An 18,533-nucleotide genomic window follows, 5' to 3' on the forward strand; every position below is an offset into this window, starting at 1 on the left:
GCTGCTGCTGCTGTTGTTGCCACTAACGCTGCTGCTGCTGCTGCTGCGGCGGCTGCTGCTGCTGCTGCTGCTGCTGCGGCTGCTGCTGCTGCCGCTGTCGCTGCTGCTGCTGCAAGAGACCTCTCGCTCTTGCTATGTGTAGCTATGAGGAGCTGCAGGTCGCAGCTAGCTGTAGCTGCCTCTACCGAGCAGCAGCTAGCTGCAGCTAGCTACAGCTAGCTACAGGTAGCTGCAGCTAGCTACAGCTAGCTACAGCTAGCTACAGGTAGCTGCAGCTAGCTACAGCTAGCTACAGCTAGCTACAGGTAGCTGCAGCTAGCTAAAGCTAGCTACAGCTAGCTACAGGTAGCTGCAGCTAGCTACAGCTAGCTACAGCTAGCTACAGGTAGCTGCAGCTAGCTGTTTCTAGGTGTAGCCAGCTGTAGCTTGCTACAGCTAGATGCGGCTAGCTAAGGGCTAGCTGTGGCTAGCTGTTGCTGCTTGCAGCTAGCTGTAGTTACCTGCAGCTAGCTGCAGCTCGCTGTAGTTAGCAGTAGCTGGCCGCAGCTAGCTGGAGCCACTTGTAGCTAGCTGTAGCTAGCTGTAGCTAGCTGCAGCTAGCTGCAGCTAGCTGGAGCCACTTGTAGCTAGCTGACTTACTTCGAGTGAGCTGGGGCAGCAGCGGAGGATAAGAAATTAATAAAACTGTTTTTAAAAGATTTTAAAAAATGATTTAAAAATAAAAAAAGAAGATTTCAGGACAACGGCTTGTGGTATTGAGGTGTCGATACACCTCGTAAAGGCACGGAAACTAGGGTTTAGGGTTTAGGGTTTAGGGTTTAGGGTTTAGGGTTTGGGCCTGCAAGAGCAGAGAGTACTGCAGCACTAGAGATAAAGACAGCAACACCGGCTAGACAGAGGACCAGCAGCAACAGCAGCAGAAGACAGCAGCAGCAGCAGCAGCAGCAGCAGCAGCATGCAGCAGCAGCAGCAGCAGCTGCAGCCAACGGCGGCAGCATGCAGGGAAGTGTTTGTTAGAGTTGGTGGGTCATTTTCGTTAAAATTTTGTTTTTTTTGTAAATAAAATCAAATAGAAGAAATAAAAAGAATAAATAAAGTGTTTTCATTCCGTTTTCGAGCGGCTTGGTCGAAGCGCTGCGCGCATGCGTCGGGTGTACAGACAGCTGCGAGCGGCGCGAGGCGATCTGGCGGCGAAATCGGCGAAATGGAGTTTAATTTTGAATTAAAAATGAAATTAAATGATTTAATTGGCAATTAATTCGCAAACAAGCCTCAAATGGCGCCTCCGGGGCTGCGGCCGCTGGCCGCGGGCGGCCCGCCGCGGCTGCGGACGCTGGGCGCAGCAGCTCAGGTGTACGTACACCTCAGCAGCCGCGCCCGCGCGCTGCAGCAGCAACTCTTCGGATTTGCAAAAGGACTTCCTGGAGAATCTGCGTGGCTGAAACCCTTAAAAGGAAAAGAAATGAAGGAGTATTACTGGCCCAGCAAGTTCGACCTCCCCAGCTTCTCCGTGCAGCAGTACTTCGAGATGCAGGTAGGGTTTAGGGTTTAGGGTTTAGGGTTTAGGGTTTGGGGCTTGGGGCTTAGGGTTTGGGCTTTGCAACTCGGGGCTCCCCGCCGCGGACGAGGCAGCAGCGAGCCGAACACAAGGCCCTGGGGTTTAGGGTCTGGGGTCTAGGGTTTAGGGTTTAGGGTTTAGGGTTTAGGGTTTAGGGTTTAGGGTTTAGGGTTTGGGTGTTTGAAGGCGCTGCGGTACGCCCCGAAGCAGACGCACCCTGCGCTGCTGGCCCTTTCTCGTTTGCTGCTGCTGCTGACTCAGAAGCAGCAGCAAATTAAAAAGCTGCTGCAGCAGCTCGACGCAGAACTGCTCGCCGAAAACCCTACTTTGCAAGACCTGCATGCGTAAACCCTAAACCCTAAACCCTAAACCCTAGCAGCTCTGCGTCGAGCTGCTGCAGCAGCTCGACGCAGAACTGCTCGCCGAAAACCCTACTTTGCAAGACCTGCACGCGTAAACCCTAAACCCTAAACCCTAAACCCTAAACCCTGGCGCTGGGCAGCGGCTCGCGCTGTGCGCGTCTAAACGCCTGGACCGCAAACCCTAAACCCTAAACCCTTGAGGGAATACCCTCTGGGATACTAGCCTGCTAGACTCGGCTGAAGGGCCAAGGATGTAGGGTTTAGGGTTTAGGGTTTAGGGTTTAGGGTTTAGGGTTTGTGCTGCAGGCTCTACAACTCCCTCTTCTTTGATGATCCTCTTAGCGGCGTGGTGCCGCAGCAAAGGCCCTGGCGGTGGACAGACAAGATGCAGCCCGAAGCGCGTGAGGGTTTAGGGTTTAGGGTTTAGGGTTTAGGGTTTGGGGTATAGGGTTTAGGGTTTAGAGTTTAGGGTTTGCGGGGAACGAGGGCTAGGGCTAAGGCGAAGAAGCAGACAAGAGAGCTCTGCATTAGGGTTTATGCCACGCAGCCCGGCAGCCAGCTCTTAGGGTTTAGGGTTTAGGGTTTAGGGTTTAGGGTTTAGGGTTTGTGAGCAGTTCTCGCTTTGCTGGAGAGGTCTGCCAACATGGAGGGGAAGGTGGAGGAGTTTGAACAAAACCTCAGAGAGGCCACCGAATGCCAGTAAACCCTAAACCCTAAACCCTAAACCCTAGGGCCGCTAAACCCTAAACCCTAAACCCTACGACCTCTAGAACCTAAACCCTCAACGCTCACTGGGTCGCAGAGAGCGGCGCTGCGTGCGCTCCAAACGCCAAACCCTAAACCCTAAACCCTAAACCCTAAACCCTAATTTGGCGTGTTTGTTGTCAGATCGACGGCGGAGTTGAAGGCTTTTCTGAATCAAAAAGCAGCAAAAGGGCTTCACCCTGCTGCTGCCTGCTGCTCCTTGCAGCTATAAGGCCCCCACCTTCCGTAAGTCTTTTGGGGGTAATTTTTAATTAATTAATTAATTAATTAATTATTATTTAAATCTATTTTATTTATTTATTTAAATTCATATTAGTTATTTATTTATTTATTTATTTAAATTCATATTAGTTATTTATTTATTTATTTATTTAAATTTATATTATTTATTTATTTATTTATTTATTTATTTATTTATTTATTTGCTGTTCATTTGCTGCACGTCTTTGCTATTTGTGTGTTTTATTATTTAGTTTTTTTTCTGTTGCGAATTCCATTTATTGCTATTTATTAATTTATTTATTTATTATTTAATATTTATTTATTTACTAATTATCATTTATTATTTATTATTTACCATTTATTATTTATTTATTTATTATTTACTTCTTATTTGTTGATTATTTATTATTTATTATTTATTATTTATTATTTATTATTTATTATTTATTTTGTTTATTACGATCAAGTTGTGGGCCCTTTTAAAGAATTAAGAATTAAATTGGAGTTTGAAATAAAAGCAAAATTTGTTTTATTTGTGCTGCTGAGTTCTTTGCTGCAGCGGGACCTCCCAGTGCAGCAGCAGCAGCAGCAGCAGCAGCAGCAGCAGCAGCAGCAGCAGAGGAGGCAGCCGGGGACGACAGAGCCGTGGCTCGGTCGCGGCTGCTGTGTCGCGCTGCTGAAGCTGCAGCAGCAGCTGCTGCAGCCCCCCCAGAAGCAGCAGCAGCAGCAGCAGCAGCAGCAGCAGGTCCAGCAGCAGCTGCTGCTGCGGGGCGCAGCAGCAAAAGAGCTGCTGCGCCTCCGAGGGGCCCCGTGGCGCTGGGGCTGCTGCAGGGCCGCGGGGTGTACGTACACCGCGTGCTGCTGCGGGGGCCGCTGGGGCGGGCGGAGGCGCAGCAGCAGCAGCAGCAGCAGCAGCAGGCGCAGCAGCAGCTGCAGCAGGCGCTGCAGCAAGCCCCGCAGCTAGCTAGCTACCTGGCAGCTAGCCACCGCTTCCTAGATCCTCTCTTCAAAAGAAAAAGACTTTCTTTTCTCGACAGACTTTCCAGAAGAAAAATAAAAAGCGAAAAAGAAATTCAACTCAAGTCCCAGGTGTACGTACACCCCGCAGACGCCCTGCCCTCCTTCCCCACCAACAAGGGCCAACTCGCCCGCCGCTGGCCCTCCCCCTTCCACTAGCTTTCTCCCTTCACCCAAATTAGGGTTTAGGGTTTAGGGTTTAGGGTTTAGGGTTTAGGGTTTCGGCTGGCGGGCCGGGCTGCGACGCGGGTTCTTTCGACGGCGGACACGGGGGGCTTCGTCTTTTCCTGCGCCAAAAAGGAATGGCTAGCTAGCTAGCTAGCCAGCTAGCTAGCTAGCTAGCTAGCTATCTGGCTAGCTAGCTGATTAGCTAGTTAGCTGATTAGCTAGCCAGCTAGCTAGCTAGCTGGCTAGCTAGCTGGTTAGCTAGCTGTCTAGCTAGCTGCTTAGCTAGCTAGCTGGCTAGCTAGCTGGCTAGCACTGCCAGCCGTCAAACCTGTTGATAGGCAGGCACCTGCTGCCAAGCTGGCCAGCTGGCTAGCTAGCCAGTTAGTTGGCTAGCTAGCCAGCTAGCCAGCTAGCTAGCCAGCTAGCTGGCTAGCTGGACAGCTGGCTGGCGGAGTTGTCGGCCTCTGCTTTTTGTGAGCCTTTCCTTAACAGGAAGAACTTGAAAGCCTTAAAAAAGAAGCAAAAGATGCAAACCCTGCACTGCTGCTGCATCTGCTGCTGCTGCTTCTGCTGCTGCTGCTGCTGCTGCTGCTGCTGCTGCTGCTTCAGCTGACTCTATAGAGAGTCTCCCCCTTCCTAATATATCTCTTTCGCTTTGTGCGATAAAGCCGCCGCCTCTTATTTGTTTGCCAGCTTCTATTGGCAAACAAATTTAAACCCATTAGGGGCCCCCAGGGGGCCCCCGGGGGCCCCCAGGGGGCCCCCTGGGGGCCCCCAGGGGCCCCCCGGGGGCCCCCGGGGGCTCCCAGGGGCCCCCCAGCAGCCCACAGGGGCCCCCGGGGGGCCCCACAGGAAGCCCCCAGCAGTGGCAGCGAAAAGGACGGAGCAGCAGCTGCTGCTGCAGCCGCTGCTGCAGCTGCTGCTGCAACTCGCGCTGCTGCTGCTGCTGCTGCTGCTGCTGCTGCCATGGGGCCTGGAAGGCCCCTGGGGGCCCTTGTCTGGAGGTTAATAATGTCTTTTAATTATTTTTTCTGATTTTGCAAAACAAATTAAATAAATAATTTAATTTAATTATATTTAAATCTTTCAAATGAACTCGAAAGCGCAGAAAGCTGGCAGCAGCAGCAGCAGCTGCTGCTGCTGCTGCTGCTGCTGCTGCTGCATGCGCCGTCGGCTGCAGCCAGTGGGGCTTGAAGCAAATTTGCAACTTCAGAATTGTTCTTTTTGACATTTGATTTAATTATTTTATTTTTTTTTAATTTTAAATTAATTCAATTTATTTTATTTCAATTAAAAAAGAAATTCATTTTTTTTGCTCTTCTCCCCTGCAGCGCTTGTTTGCGCTGATACAGAGGCTGTACATACACCCCAAACCCTAAACCCTAAACCCTAAACCCTAAACCCTAAACTAGGCGAATATTAGCGCAAATAGTATGCACAGATAACAATCAATTGTGTGTGCACGCATTTAGCTAGCCAGCCCTAAGAGAGGCTAGCCAGCTAGCTAGCTAGCTGGTTAGCTAGCTAGCCAGTTAACTCGCTGACTAGCCAGCCAGCTAGCTAGCTAGCCATCTAGCTAGCTAGTTATTCGTCCCCGCCTCTAGCTTGCTAGCTAGCTAGCTAGCTAGATGAGTAAGAAGCCAATTGACCGTTAGATAACTAGTTGATTAAACTTCATCTGTTTACACAAATATATGAATATAAATATGTAAATATATAAATATATAAATTTATATATAGATTTATATATAGCTTGCTTTGCTTTTTATTTATTTATTTATTTGCACTTTTTAATGGCAGCCAGTGGCAGCCTCCGAGCTGGCCTAGCCATCTCAGTAGCCCCACAGCTAGCTAGCTAGCTAGCTAGCTAGCTACCTAGCTGACTAGCTAACTAGATTCGCGAGCAAAGAGTTAGCTAATTATCTAGCTAGCTAGCTAGCTGTTTGACTGTTTGTTGCTAGCTTGGCAGGCGTGGCTAGCTAGCTGCTGCTGCTTCTCGCTAGCTAGCCAGGCCTGGCTAGCTAGCTGCTGCTGCTTCTCGCTAGCTAGCCAGGCCTGGCTAGCTGCGGCTGCCCCGGCTTGCCCCAGCTAGCCAGGATGAGCTGCCTCAGATGGCCACAGTTCGCTGCAGCTAGCCACAGCTAGCTGCAGCTAGCCAAAAGCATCCCCCAGCTAGCCAGCCAGAAGTAGTTCCTGCTAGCCATAGCTAGCCTCAGCTAGCTGCAGCTAGCTGGAGCTACACGCAGCTAGCCGTAGCTAGCTCCAGCTAGCCGCAGCTAGCTCCAGCTAGCCGCAGCTAGCTCCGGCTAGCCGCAGCTAGCTCCAGCTAGCTGCAGCGTTGCCGCTTGCTGCAGCGAAAGAAGACTTTAAACCCAACAAAGAAGCATTAAGACAATTCTCATCCAATTGAAGAAAAGGCATTCTATCAAAAAATGCGAAATTAACTTTTTGAAAAAATGCTTTTTTGTTTTTAAATAAACTTTGCATGCGTTTTGAGGTGTATGTACACCCCGCTGGGCAAAACGCGGGGCGTACATACACCCCGTCTTTGCGCGTATTTGCCTTTTTGTGTAACTACTTTCTCAAATTAAAAATAAATAAATATCAAATAAATGTAAAGTTAATGTAGTATTATATATATTATCTCTATGTACAAGCTTATATTAACTTTATGTATATATATATATATATATATATATACATATGTTTGTATATATATACCCATATATATATATATATATATTTATACATCTATATATATATAAACGTACAAATATATATATATATATACGCATATATATATATATATACATATATATATATATATATATGCTTATATGTGCATACATATATATATATATATATAAGTTATATAATGAAGTAAACATTCATTAGCAAGGAATTGTTAAATCATATCTTTAAAAGTTTTGCATGCTGCTGCATGCAGCAGCAAAAGGCTTTTCTCTTGGGCTCCAAATACAATTAAAAATAAAAATGTAGATATAAATACAATTTATAAATATAAGTATACAAGTAAATATAAATATAAATATAAATATAAATATAAATATAAATATAAATATAAATATAAATATAAATATAAATACAAATGTAAGTGTAAATATAAATATAAGTAGAAACAAAATATAAACAACTGCGCTCAGGGGTATGTCCACCTCTCCGTTCCTTTTATTAATTCTTTTGCAGATCAGCAAATTTACCATTTTTAATTTTGCTTTTTTTATTTAAAAATAAATTATTACATTATTTATTTATTAATTTGCGTATCAGTCTTTTAATTTAAGTGTTTATTTATTTCTTTACCCACTGGTCTTTTCTCTTCTTCTCATATATATATGAATATATATATGTATATATATGTATATATTTACATATATATATACTTATATATGTATATATGTATACATATAAATAAGTTATATATTGAACTAAACATTCATTAGCAAGGAATTGTTAAATAATTTCTTTAGTGATGGATCTATTACTGAAGTTGTTGTTTCTTTGCTTCTTCGTTTCTTTACCATCCATTTTTCGTTTTATTTATTTATTAATTCATCATTTATTTATTTATTTATTTATTTATTTATTTATTTATTTTAATTTACTTTTTATTTGCTGTCACTTCACCTCCTAGAGAAGTCCGGGGCTGTCTTTGTGTCGGCAGCGTTTGGCGACGGTGTCTGGACATTGACGGTTCACGAATTCGGATTTTGAATTTGTTTTTATTTAAATTAAATTAAATTTGATTAAATTTAAATAAAAAAAAAACTAAATTAATAAAAAACAAAAAAAGCAAAAAAGAAAAAAGAAAAACGCTGAAAACGGCCGCTGCCGACGGGACGGCGGCACCGGACGCGGGGTGTATGTACAGCTGCTGCGCAAAGTCGAAGTTGAATTTCTTCTTTTTTCCACTTTTTTGAATTTCTTTTTCTTTTTGTTTTCTTTTTGTTTTCTTTTTTGACTGTAAGCCTCGAGAAGCCGCCGCGGGGCCGCTGCATGCGGAAGTCGGCGAGGCTTTTGGACTTGGCAGCTTTTCAAAGTTCAAAGTTGAAAAGTTGAATTCGAAATTCCAAACGAAAAAAAACACAAGTCCGCGAGATCTGCAGCGCCGCGCCTCCGGCCTTTTGGCCGCAAAGAAGGGGCAAAGGAATGGAGGATTTAAATTTTCCTTTTTGAAAAAATGGAAACTCAGGTGCTTCTCAGCGTCGCAGTTTCGCTGCTGCTGCTGCTGCTCGGGCTGCTGCTGCTGCAGCGCTGCAGCAGCAGCCAGCGCGCCGCAAACCGGGAGGAACTGGAGGGTTTACAGGCCACAAATGGCGAAGTTGAACGCCAAATGAAGAAACTAAAACACAAAAAACAAAAACAAAACTTCAAATCAAATGCGCATCCCCCGGAGTCGCAGAAACACTCCTCGGAGCCCCAGGTGCGTCGAGGTGTCTGTACACCTGAAATGGACTTTCAGGTGTACAGACACCTGAAATTGACTCCAGGTTGGCCGCTTCAAACTCCGTTTGAAGGCGAATTTCACTTCCATTTCCATTTTAAATTCATTTTTCGTCCAAAACAACTTCAATTTGCTTAGTTTGATGCACGAAATGGCCACTTTTTGCAAAAGTTGCAAAAGTGGAAAAGTTGCAACTTCGCGCAGCAGCTGTACATACACCCGGCGCGCGACCGCGGGATTTTGGACTTTTCTCTTTTTTCTCTTTGCGCATTTGTTTAATTGATTTATTTTTATTTTTAATTGAATAAAACCATTTTAAATGTCCAAAACTTCTGCAGCAAACGCCGAGTTTTCGCGAAAATGAACTTTTCGTGGACTTCGTTAAAGGAGTCAACAAACCCGTGGACTGCATCGCCGTGGCCCCGCATGCGCGTGAGTTAAAAAAGACTTTTAATATTTTTAATTCGAAGTTTCTTTTTCTTTTTTCGATATTTCCTTTTTTAATCTGAAAAGACTTATTCTTTTTCGACATTCGTTTAAATCTGAAAAGACTTATTCTTTTTTTGATATTCTTTTTTATGAAATCTGAAATTGCTTTTTTCTTTTCGGATATGTCCTCTTTTTGAATCTGAAAGTACTTCTTCTTTTTCCGGTATTTCTTTTTTTTGAAAAAGGCTTTTTCCCTTTTCTGGATCTTTCCTTCTTTTCTGCAATTAGAGACTCTATTTGAATTAATGTAAATTCCAAAATAAATTAAAATTTATTTTAAATTAAAATTTAGAATAAATTTTTATTGTTTTTTTAATTTTAATCTTTTGTTATTTCCAATTTTCTTTTAAGGCACTACTCCGCCGCGCTCGCGCAGCAGCGAAGTTTTATTTTCTTTCAACTCCGCCGGCCCCCCATTTTAATTGAACTCGTGAAATTAAATTAAATTGAATTAATTAAATTAAATAAATTAAATTAAATTAAATAACTCAAATTAAATTAATTGAAATAATTAAATTAATTAATTAATTAATTGTTTTTGCTGCAGCGCTGATAGCGGCAGCCACGGCCGACGGCAAAGTGCACGTGGCCTTAGACGGAGGCAGCACTTACTTTTTGAATTTTCGAGAAGACACTTTTTCTGCAATTGACTTTTGGAGTAAAGAAAAACAAAATAAAAATTCGGCTTTTCTCGCCGCCGCCATGGGTGAGCCTCCAGGTGTACGTACACCCCAACGCCCCTGCTCCAGCGCACACTGAGGTGTACGTACACCTCAGCGCCTGCTCAGGTGTACGTACACCTCAGCGGCTGCTCAGGTGTACGTACACCTCAGCGGCTGCTCAGGTGTACGTACACCGCAACGCGCAAAGCGACTTTCGGGGAGATTTAGGGTTTGGGGTTTGGAGCGCAGGGCTTAGGGTTTAGGGCTTGGGGTTTGGGGTTTAGGGTTTGGGGTTTAGGGTTTATGTATCTGCAGCCACGGAAGGACGAATGGTTTGTTTCGAAGTGAAAATTGAAAACAAGAAAGTGACGGGAATGAAGGAAGTAGGAAAACTTGAAGAGCTTTTGATGGACAAAAAGAATAAAGAATTAATTGGCAGCATTAAAAAAGAAAAATGGTTTTCTACTTTTCTGCTTTTCCACTTCTTTTGCTTTTCCCCCGTGCCTCTTTTGGGTGTCTGCACGTACACCCGGAAAACGGGGTGTACGTACACCTCAGGAGCAGCAGCAGAGTCTTTCGTTAGCGCGTCTTTTTGGAAAATTTGAACACTTATGGCGCAGTTTTTGTTGCAATTTGCACAATTAAGATCAGATTTAACATTTGAATTCGAATAAAAGCAATTTAATTAATTAAAAAATACTTTTTTGCTTTTTTTTGTGGACTCGGGGTGTAGATACACCGCAGCAAACACCCCCTGCAAAAAGGCGTCGTCGCCCAACTGATTTCCGGAAAAGGCCCTTGGGTGGTGTCTCGGGGCGACGGAGACGACACAGAGGTGAATTAAAAGATTAATTTAATTTATTTATTTTAATTTAATTCTTTTTTCCACAATTTAATCTTTTATTTCCACAAATTTACTCCCTTTCCCCCAATGCGCGTTTCCGGCGCCTCCGCCGCTCGCGGCCAAGCCGCCAGGTGTACGTACACCCCAACCGCGACGCTTCCCCCGCGCCCTCTTTTTGTTTCCTCACTTTTATTTATTTTAATTCCACTTTTGTTGTTTGCCGCCTGAAGAGTCCGGCGAAAAGAAAGTTGGAAAGTCTTTTGGGTTCTTGCAGACGCCTCAGGTGTACGTACACCCCAGCCCTCGCGAGCTGGCTAGTCGCGTTTGGGGTGTACGTACACCTGAAGCGCCGTTTTGAAATTTTTGCATGCGGCTGGTTTTGCGGGGTGTACGTACACTGGAGAGGGCGGGTTTTTGGGGATTTGTTTCGGAGTTTCTTTCATTTCTTTTTTTTTCTTTTTGCAGCTTCGCGTCCACTCCTACGAAGGAGATCTCCTGGCTTCCGTCGACACCAAACAAGTCCACAACCTCCAGCTTTCCGTCAGCGGCGACGGCTGGTCTGCCGCCACGAGCTAGCTAGCTAGCTAGCTAGCTAGCTAGCCAGCTAGCCAGCTAGCTAGCTAGATAGCTAGCTGGTCATTCTATTAGCTAGTCAGCTAGCCAGCTAGCTAGGCATATTGCTAACCGGCTAGGCAGTCGAGCAGACAGCCAGATAGCTAGCCAGCTAGCCAGGCAGCCCGCTAGCTAGCTAGCAAGCCAGCTGGTCAGCTAGCTAGCTAGCTGACCAGCTAGCTAGCTAGCTGACCAGCTGGCTAGCCAGGTGTAAACATGGACGTGCAACAGCTAGCCAGGTCGATAACTGCAGAGCTTCAGTTAGCTGGCTAGCTAGCTAGCTAACTGGCTAGCTGGCTAGCTAGCTGGCTAGCTAGCTGGCTAGCTGCCTGGCTAGCTGGCTAGCTAGCTGGCTGGCTAGCTAGCTCATCAGTAGTTAGCACGCTTGCCTGCAACTCTTCACGCTTTAAACTCTAAACACTTGCCGCTAAACCCTAAACCCTAAAGACTCCCCGCCAAACCCTAAACCCTAAAGACTCCCCGCCAAACCCTAAACCCTAAAGACTCCCTGCCAAACCCTAAGCCCCAGAGCCTCTCCGCAAACCCTAAACCCTAAACCCTAAACCCTCGTGCGTTTCGGTTTGCTGCAGCCTCTTTGGCTGCGCGGCCTGGGCCCCAGGAGTTAAAATATTTGAAGTGAAGGCAAAAGGCGGAAACTTCCAAAAGGTGAAAAGACACTTGCGCTTGAGGTGTACGTACACCTCAAGGCTCGCGGCGGAGCGCGGGGTGTACGTACACCTCGGGTCCTTTGCGCGTTTGGAAAAATTAAAATTAAAACTAAAATTAAATTAAAATTAAAATTAAAATTAAAATTAAATGAAGATAAAAGAATAATGAAGTTAAAAGATTAGTTGGGAAAAGACGCAAAAAGTCCAAGTCAAACGGCCGAAGAAAACCCCAAAAAAGGGTTTGGGGAAGGGTTTGCTGCAGCAAAACCCTAAACCCTAGCGGCGAGTTCGAAGGCCGCAAAACCCCAAAAAAGGGCTTGGAAGCGGCGCTTAAAGCGAGGTTTTGTTTGCTGCTGCTGTTACTGCTGCTGCTGCTACTGCTGCTGCTGCTGCTGCTGCTGCTGCTGCTGTTGCTGCTGCTGCTGCTGCTGTTGCTGCTGCTGCTGCTGCAGCTGGAGAAAGCCATGGACGTGAAGAGCTCTTCGGGCTTAATTGCTTTTTGCATTTCTGAAGATTCAAAAAGAGCTGCTGTTGTCAACAAAGGGGGAGGGTTTTCTCTGTGGCGCCTCGACGTCCGCCACCAGGCACGCAAACCCTAAACCCTAAACCCTAAACCCTAGCCCGCCCTAAACCCTAAACCCTAGCTGGCCCGTACCCTAGCCGGCACTAAGCCCCAAACCCTAAACCCTAGTTCATGGCAGCGAGGAGGGACAGGGGCTCAACGGACAAGAAGTCCTGACCGATCGAAACCACGCAGGTTTAGGGTTTAGGGTTTAGGGTTTAGGGTTTGGGGTTTGTTCTGCAGGCCGGGGAAGACACGAAGAAAATCACAGAGACGACAGTGCCGTTGGAGTCAAGCGGCCGCACGACACTTCGTAAACCCTAAACCCTAAACCCTAAACCCTAGACCGTAAACCCTTGGGTTCCGCAGCTGCAGAGTCCCACCGCCAGAGAACCAGCTGGCAAATTAGGGGGCTGGGGTTGGGGCCTTCTCCACGCGCTAGGGTTTAGGGTTTAGGGTTTAGGGTTTAGGGTTTAGGGTTTTGTTTCAGACTTTTCCAGAGACGGGGAAGTTATAATTGTGGCTACTGGAAGCACTTTGCACTTTTTCCGCGCAGCAGAACTTCAGCTGTTCAAAGTAAACCCTAAACCCTAGAAACCCTAAACCCTAAACCCTAAACCCTAATTGGGCGTTCCCGTTAGAAGGCTTATGCACTGCTGCTGCTTTGACAACCTCTGATTTAGGGTTTTCAGGCAGTGAGGCGGGGGTTTCGGATGAGGGTTTAGAGTTCGTGATTGGGGTTTAGGGTTTATGATTAGGGTTTAGGGTTTATGATTAGGGTTTAGGGTTTGTGCTGCAGACTGTGGAGCACGTGACGAGCCAGCCGATCGAAAGTTTGATTGTTGCTCCTAACAACAAATTCATTCTCCTAAGCTCCGTAAACCCTAAACCCTAAACCCTAAACCCTAAACCCTAATCGCAAGCCCTAAACCGTAAACGCTGGCCGCAACCCCCTAGTGGACGTCTCCAGCGGTTAAGAGGCGAAACGTTAGCGCACTTGAGCAAGCATGCGCAGTGTCTGCAAACCCTAAACCCTAAACCCTAGTCCGTAAACCCTAAACCCTAGTCCGTAAACCCTAAACCCTAGTTCTGCGTGTGCCTTGCAGAAAGGCCTGCGTCCCGTGATCCTCCGGCTTCCGCAGTACTCTTGAATGGAATTGAAAAAGTGAAAAAATGCAAAAAGAATTATCTGAAAACCCCGCAGTTGGGGTGTACGGACAGCTCGCGCCGCTGCATGCATGCAGCGGCTGGGGTGTATGCGGAGCTTGCATGCGCAGAGGCTTAATAATTGCGACAAATTGAACTCTAAATGTCTTTATTTTGCATTAATTTCCAAAATTGAACTCTAAATGTCTTTATTTATTCAATTAAATGTCTTTATTTATTCAATTAAATGCTTCCTCCCATTCAAAATGCACTTGCGCCTTCAGTGGGTGCTCAGGTGTACGTACACTCGGGTGTACGTACACCGCAAAAAGGCTCAAAAACTCTCCACAAAAAAATAAAATTCTTTTTTATTTTTATTAAAATTCGCACTTTCACTTTATTTTCTCTCCGTGGAATCTGCAAATAAATAAATTCGAAAAACAAAAAATAAAAATAAAAAATAAAATCAAACGACGCATGCAGACATAATTCAAGTGTACGTACACTGCACCCAAATATACTTAAAAGCTTCGCCAGCCATCCCTGCACCTACTCGGCTAGCTCGCCAGCTAGCCCGAGGCTAGCTAGCTAGCTAGCTAGCCAGCTAGCTAGCTAGCTAGCTAGCTAGCTGGCTAGCTAGCTGGCTAGCTAGCTGGCTAGCTAGCTAGCCCGCTGTGAATGCGCAGCCACTCGAAACTCTTCGCTAGGCAACTTGAGAAATAGAAAAGCTTCCTCGAAAGCTTTAAGGAAATGCTGTTAATGCAAAAAGAGCGACGCCTCCCTGCTGCTGCTGCTGCTGCTGCTGCTGCTGCTGTCGGGCGACGCAAGCAGCTAGCTAGCCACGCCCGGCTAGCCACCGCTAGCTAGGCGTTGCTGGCTACTTGCTTTTGGCTAGCCGCAGCTAGCTGGACTTAGCTAGCTCATACTGCCCCAACTGGCTAGCTATACTTAGCTAGCCACCGCTAGCTGGCCACAGCTAGCTGGTCACATTTAGCTAGCTGCAGGTAGCTAGCTGCATGCGCTGCAATTCGGAAAGAATGGGGCCTCTGCTGCTCTGGCTGCCGCCACAGCTAGCTAGCAAGATAGCTAGCTAGCGAGCTGGCTAGCTAGCTAGCTGGCTAGCTAGCTGGCGGGGGCCCCCACTGTGCAGCTAGCCCGCTGGCTAGCTGGCTAGTTGGCTAGCTGCCTAGCAAACTGACTGGGCAGCTAGCTAGCTAGCTGGCTGGCTAGCTGGCTAGCTAGCTGGCTAGCTAGCTGGCTAGCTAGCCAGCTAGCTAGCTGGCTAGCTGGCTAGCTAGCTTGCTAGCTAGCCACGCAACGACTCTGGAGAAGAGAACAGACTCCATCACTGATGGTGTCTGTGACGGTGTGCTGCTGCGATGAGGGGCTCCGCTGCTGCGTCTGCTGCTGCTGCTTCTGCCGCTGCCGCCGCTGCTGCTGCTGCTGCTGCTGCTGCTGCTGCTGCAGCGCGGCCTCCAGCTCCTTGTCTCTCCTTCGCCATCACATAAGCCACAATTTCCGCAGAAGTGGGAGAAGCTGTGGGGCCCCTTTGTTTGCTTTTCAAAGCTGTTTCTATTTCAGCTTTCACGCTGCACTCCAGCAGCAGCTGCTGCTGCTGCTGCTGCTGCTGCTGTTGGTCTTGCAGCTCGGTTTCCTGCTCTTCCGCCTGCTGCTGCTCGCGCCAAGGGTCCTGCCACCTTGCTGCTGCAGCAGCAGCAACTGCGGCAAATACATTTCCCTGGGAAGCCAAAAGAGAGAACTGCAGCAAAGAGCAAACAGCAGCTGGCGAACTTGCTGCAGCGGCAGCTGCCGCGGCAGCAAACCAGCAGCAAAAGAAGCAGCAAACAGCTGCGGCAGCCCCTCCAGCTGCTCCAAGCAGCAGCAGCGGGAGACTTGCTGCAGCACGCGCCGCAGCACGAAGAGCTGCAGCAGCGCGTTCTGCTGGTGTACAGACACTGCAGCAGACGGCGAGAAGCAGCAGCAGCAATCCATTCCCGTCAAAGCAGCAACATGTCTGCAGCAAAACAAACATTTCATTTATTTCTTTTAATTGCTGCTTCATTTATCCACTTTGCTGCTTCTTTGCTGCACCAAAGGCTCTCCTCCACGTGCAGATAAAGCCGCAGCAGCAGCAGCAGCAGCAGCAGCAGCAGAAGCCGCCACAGCAGCAGCAGCAGCAACACAACCGCCTCAACAGCAACAGCAGCACGACCCGCCCCGGCAGCAGCAACAGCAGCAGCTGCACAACCCACCCCAACAGCAGCAGCAACACAACCTGCCTCAGCAGCAGCAGCAGCAGCAGCAGCAGCAGCAGCAGCAGGGCTCACGCATGCAGGTCCAGCAGCAGCGCATGCAGCGCCTCCCTTGTGAGCGCCAGCTCTACGTGCTGCGGCAGCTGCCCTCCTTGCTGCTGCTGCTGCTGCACCAGCAGCAGCAAATCTTCCACCTGCCACCCCAGAGCCCAGGCCGCTCGCTGCAGCGGACTGGCCACTCGCCAGTCTATCACGCCCTCGCTGCTGCTGCTGCTGCTGCTGCTGCTGCTGCTGCTGTTGCTGCTGCTGCTGTCCGCTCTTGCGGGAGCAGCAACTGCTGCGCGGGAAGCACACAGGGGAGGGGCCAGAATGCGAGCAGGCTCGGCGGCTGCAGCAGCAGCAGCAGCAGCAGAACCCGTCGCTGCTGCTGCTGCTGCTGCTGCTGCTGCTGCTGCTGCTGAAAAAGTATATCCCTCATCACTACGCGCATCTGCATGCGCGGTGTCTCCCAAACTGCAATCTGTAGAAAGCGATGCTGCTGCTTGCTGCTGCTGCTGCTGCTGCTGCTGCTGCAGCTGCGTCAGCAAAGGTCCCTGATGCTGCTGCTGCTGCTGGTGGGGCTGTTGTCGCGGCTGGAGCAGCAGCAGCAGCTCCTGCTGCTGCTGCTGCTGTGCCTTGGAGTAAGTCTTGCTAAAGCTCTCCGAGAAAACCTGCTGCTGCTGCTGCTGCTGCTGCTGCTGCTGGTGTCTCTGCTTCACACAAATCCCGTCTTGCTGCTCCGCCTCTTTCCTCGCCCTCACTGCTTGCAGATAAGCGTTTCTGCAGCCACCCAAACCCTAAACCCTAAACCCTAAACCCCAAACCCTAAACCCCAAACGCTAAACCCTAAACCCTAAACCCCAAACCCCAACCCCTAAACCCCAAACCCCATCCCGAATCCTTGCCGTTCACCACCGAGTCCCGAACCCCCCGCCCCCGCCCAACCCCCAAACCCCAAACCCTAAACCCTAAACCCTAAACCCTAAACCCTAAACCCTAACCTGAATCCGTGTTTTTTGACGGTGAAGTAGCGGCGAACTCGCTTGCCCTTGATGTGCCAGCTGGCTGCCCAGGCTTTATAATTGCCATCTCTTTTGTAATAAACTCCTCCGATTTTGGGGAGTTCTTTGTCTCTGGGATCGTCTCCGGGATCGGGATCGTCTCCGGGATCGTCTCCCTCCTCCTCCCCACACTCCTCCTCCCGCTCCTCCTCCGCCGCTGCTGCTGCTGCTGCTGCTGCTGCTGCTGCGGGGCTCCGCGGCGAAGACGGGGACCCGGGGCCCCCGCACTCAGACGCGCCTCCTGCTGCTGCTGCTGCTGCTGCTGCTGCTGCTGCTGCTGCTGCTGCGGGGGGCGAAGGATCCGCAGCAGCAGCGTCAGCAGCTGCTGCGCCTGCTGCAGCACGCAGCCGCCGCTCCATCAGGGCCCTGCAGCAAAACAGCAGCAAACCACGCGCTGCTGCTTCCCTGGGAAATTCCAACAGCAGCAGCAGCAGCAGCAGCAGCAGCAGCAGCAGCAGCAGCAGCGGGAGAGGGAAGGGGTACCTGCAGGCGGCATCATCTTTTGCTGCAGCTGCAGCATGGGCTCGTTCCTGCGTGGCTGCATTGCTGGCTGCTGCTGCTGCTTCCTTGGCGCCGCCTGCTGCAGCAGCAGCAGCAGCAGCAGCAGCAGCAGCAGCAGCGCTGCTCTTGCTCTGGTGCTTCCCCAACTCCTCAGCAGCAACAGCCCAAGCAACAGCAGCATCAACTCCCTGCAGCAGCAGCTGCAGCCGCCGCTCCATAGCAGCAAGTTGAGCAGCAGGAGAAGCAGAAGGGGCCATGGAAGCAAAAGTGTTGGCGACCCTCAGGGGGGCCCCCCCCAGGGGCCCCTGCTGTACCCTGTGGGGCCCCACAGGGGGGCCCCCCGGGGCCAGGGGGGCCCCCCCGGGGGCCCCCCCCGGGGGGCCCCCCCCCCTGCGGGGCCCCAGGAGCGACGCAGCGAGCTCGCCCTGGTCCCCCGGCGCTGCTGCTGCTGCTGCTGCTGCTGCTGCTGCTGCTGGGGGCGGTGCTGCTGTTGCTGCTGCTGCTGCTGCTCCTGCAGCAGCAAAACGGTCCACGAGGTCTCTGTCGAAAACTTGAAAAAGAGATAAAGGCAGAGGAGAAGATCGGACAAGAGAAACTGCTTTTTGTCTTGCTGCTTCGAAGCCGTCTTCGCCCACGGGAAAGTGGCGAATCCCCACGCGGTACCTGCAGCTGCTGCTGCTGCTGCTGCTGCAGCTGCTGCTGCTGCTGCTGCTGCTGCTGCTGCTGCCCACAGACTCCAAGTAGTAAGCCACCCAGCACCGCCCGTGCTCGTTCCGCTGGTACGTCACGCCCAACACCTCCTCCAGCTCCTGCACACAAACCCTAAACCCTAAACCCTAAACCCTAAACCCTAAACCCTACACGCACACACTGAACGCCAAGACATTTGGGAATGGACGAGCAAGTCTGGTGTTACCTGGGGCCTAAAAACTAAAGCCTAAACCCTAAACCCTAAACGCTAAACCCTAAAACCTAAACCCTAAACCATAAACAAACCCTAAACCCTAAACCCTAAACCCTAAACAGACCCTAAACCCTAAACCCTGCACCCTAAAACCTAAACCCTAAACCCTACGGGGATGAAGGGGTAGTTGGTGGGTTCTTCTTCCACTTTTTCCGCGTCTCTGCGGATGCAAACCG

At 49.0% G+C, this 18,533-nt stretch overlaps 3 protein-coding genes across 3 annotated transcripts; 2 read left to right on the forward strand and 1 right to left on the reverse strand.

The window, feature by feature from the left end:
• Positions 1–1,276: 1,276 nt before the first annotated feature.
• ENH_00073820 (hypothetical protein, conserved) lies at positions 1,277–4,083 on the forward strand (the record flags this gene model as incomplete). The annotated part of the gene is made up of 6 exons (XM_013582788.1): positions 1,277–1,534; positions 1,745–1,902; positions 2,227–2,321; positions 2,535–2,619; positions 2,891–2,910; positions 3,467–4,083. The coding sequence occupies 6 exons, from the start codon at positions 1,277–1,279 to the stop codon at positions 4,081–4,083; spliced, it is 1,233 nt and encodes a 410-aa protein (XP_013438242.1).
• A 4,210-nt stretch (positions 4,084–8,293) lies between these two features.
• ENH_00073830 (Tbl2-prov protein, related) lies at positions 8,294–12,431 on the forward strand (the record flags this gene model as incomplete). The annotated part of the gene is made up of 7 exons (XM_013582789.1): positions 8,294–8,536; positions 8,896–8,989; positions 10,024–10,091; positions 10,442–10,543; positions 11,018–11,109; positions 11,755–11,830; positions 12,285–12,431. 7 exons carry the CDS (start codon positions 8,294–8,296, stop codon positions 12,429–12,431), a joined length of 822 nt encoding a protein of 273 aa, XP_013438243.1.
• A 2,454-nt stretch (positions 12,432–14,885) lies between these two features.
• ENH_00073840 (hypothetical protein, conserved) lies at positions 14,886–18,533 on the reverse strand (the record flags this gene model as incomplete). Its single annotated transcript, XM_013582790.1, has 6 exons — positions 14,886–15,278; positions 15,332–15,554; positions 15,868–16,611; positions 16,833–17,258; positions 17,376–18,202; positions 18,469–18,533. Coding segments are annotated over 6 exons (2,678 nt in total), but the record flags the coding sequence as incomplete, so codon positions are not given.

Source organism: Eimeria necatrix, genomic scaffold, assembly GCF_000499385.1.
Source record: "Eimeria necatrix Houghton genomic scaffold, Enh_scaff740, whole genome shotgun sequence".
Taxonomy (NCBI): Eukaryota; Apicomplexa; class Conoidasida; order Eucoccidiorida; family Eimeriidae; genus Eimeria; species Eimeria necatrix.